The sequence below is a fragment of the Charadrius vociferus genome, unplaced genomic scaffold (assembly GCF_000708025.1).
Source record: "Charadrius vociferus isolate BGI_N301 unplaced genomic scaffold, ASM70802v2 scaffold1036, whole genome shotgun sequence".
NCBI lineage: Eukaryota > Metazoa > Chordata > Aves > Charadriiformes > Charadriidae > Charadrius > Charadrius vociferus.
The window spans coordinates 84,880-86,111 of record NW_009648816.1 but is presented as its reverse complement, the minus strand read 5'-3'; the positions used below and the strand labels follow the sequence as shown (position 1 = coordinate 86,111).

The window sequence follows — 1,232 nt, the reverse complement described above, 5'->3', positions numbered from 1 at the left end:
CCCAGCAGTACCGGTGCCTGCGGGCAGTACCTGCCTACTCCCGCTTCATCCACGAACGCCTCGAGCGCTGCCTGGACCTCTACCTCTGCCCGCGCCAGAGGAAAATGCGGGTGAGGGCTTCTCCCATCCCACCACCCCCCACCCAGGTGTCCTGGGGACATTTCAAACCAGCCTCTGCCTGCTCCTGTGTGCGTCCCGATGCCACCCAGCTGGTCAGGGGACTGATGCTCTGGGGCACAAACTGCTGCTCCTGAAGGCTTCTTGCCCCTCACCTACCCGCAATGCCGTTCCCACATTGCCGCAGAGCTCCTGAGCTGGAATAGGGCTGCACTTTCCAGCTGGAGCCTGCGGGGCCGTACAGCCCGTGCATGCAGGGCACCAGCACCGGTGCTGGGGGGATGCCTGGGGGCCAAGGTGCAGCCTGGTTCTGTCTCACCGCCTGCCTCTCTCAGGTCAACGTGGACCCTGAGGACCTGATCCCCAAGCTGCCGAAGCCGCGGGACCTACAGCCCTTCCCGACCACCCAGGCCCTGGTGAGCGGATGCGCGGAGCTGGGGGTGATGCTGTGCGTGCCCGTGGCACTGGGCTGTGCCCAGGCCTGTCCTGGTGAGACCCTGCATGCCCATGCACCTGTAAGGGCTGTTCTGGGCACAGCTCGCTTGCCCCAGAGGGAGAGGACCTACCCTGCAGCCTGCGGTGGGCAGAGCCAGGCAGCAGCGGGGTCCTGCCTGCAGCAGGCAGGAACTGGGATCAGCTCTGTCGCAGGTGGGCTAAGCCGGGGATGTGCCCCAGGAAAAGAGCAGGGACCCCAGGTCTGGTCACGCAGGAGGGTCGGTGGCGCACGGACCTCTGCTTTCCTCTAGACATAAACGATCCCTGGTCCCCTCTCCCTCCTTGAGGAACCCGGGGCAGTGTGGGGAGGTCCCCACAGAGGAGCCGCTGGGCTGTGTGGGGCCCTCACCCACCTCCTGTCTCCCTCCCCAGGTCTACCGTGGGCACACCAGCCTGGTGCGTTGCCTCAGCATTTCTCCCAGCGGGCAGTGGCTGGTGTCAGGTAAGGATTCGCTCCCGAGGCGTAGAATCACGGAATGGTTAGAGTTGGGAGGGGCCTTAAAGGCCATCGAGTCCCCCCCCTGCCCTGGGCAGGGACACCTCCCACCAGCCCAGCTTGCTCAGAGCCCCGTCCAACCTGGCCTTGAACACCTCCAGGGATGGGGCAGCCACAGCTTCTC

The 1,232-nt window shown here is 65.6% G+C and overlaps 1 protein-coding gene across 1 annotated transcript in view; it reads left to right on the top strand.

Annotated features, from left to right (window-relative positions):
* The window catches only part of BOP1 (block of proliferation 1), an 8,234-nt gene that overhangs the window by 3,076 nt on the left and 3,926 nt on the right, over positions 1-1,232 (top strand). Inside the window, 3 exon segments of the mRNA XM_009886847.1 lie at positions 1-110; positions 453-533; positions 985-1,120. Coding sequence (XP_009885149.1) covers positions 1-110; positions 453-533; positions 985-1,120 — 327 coding nt within the window.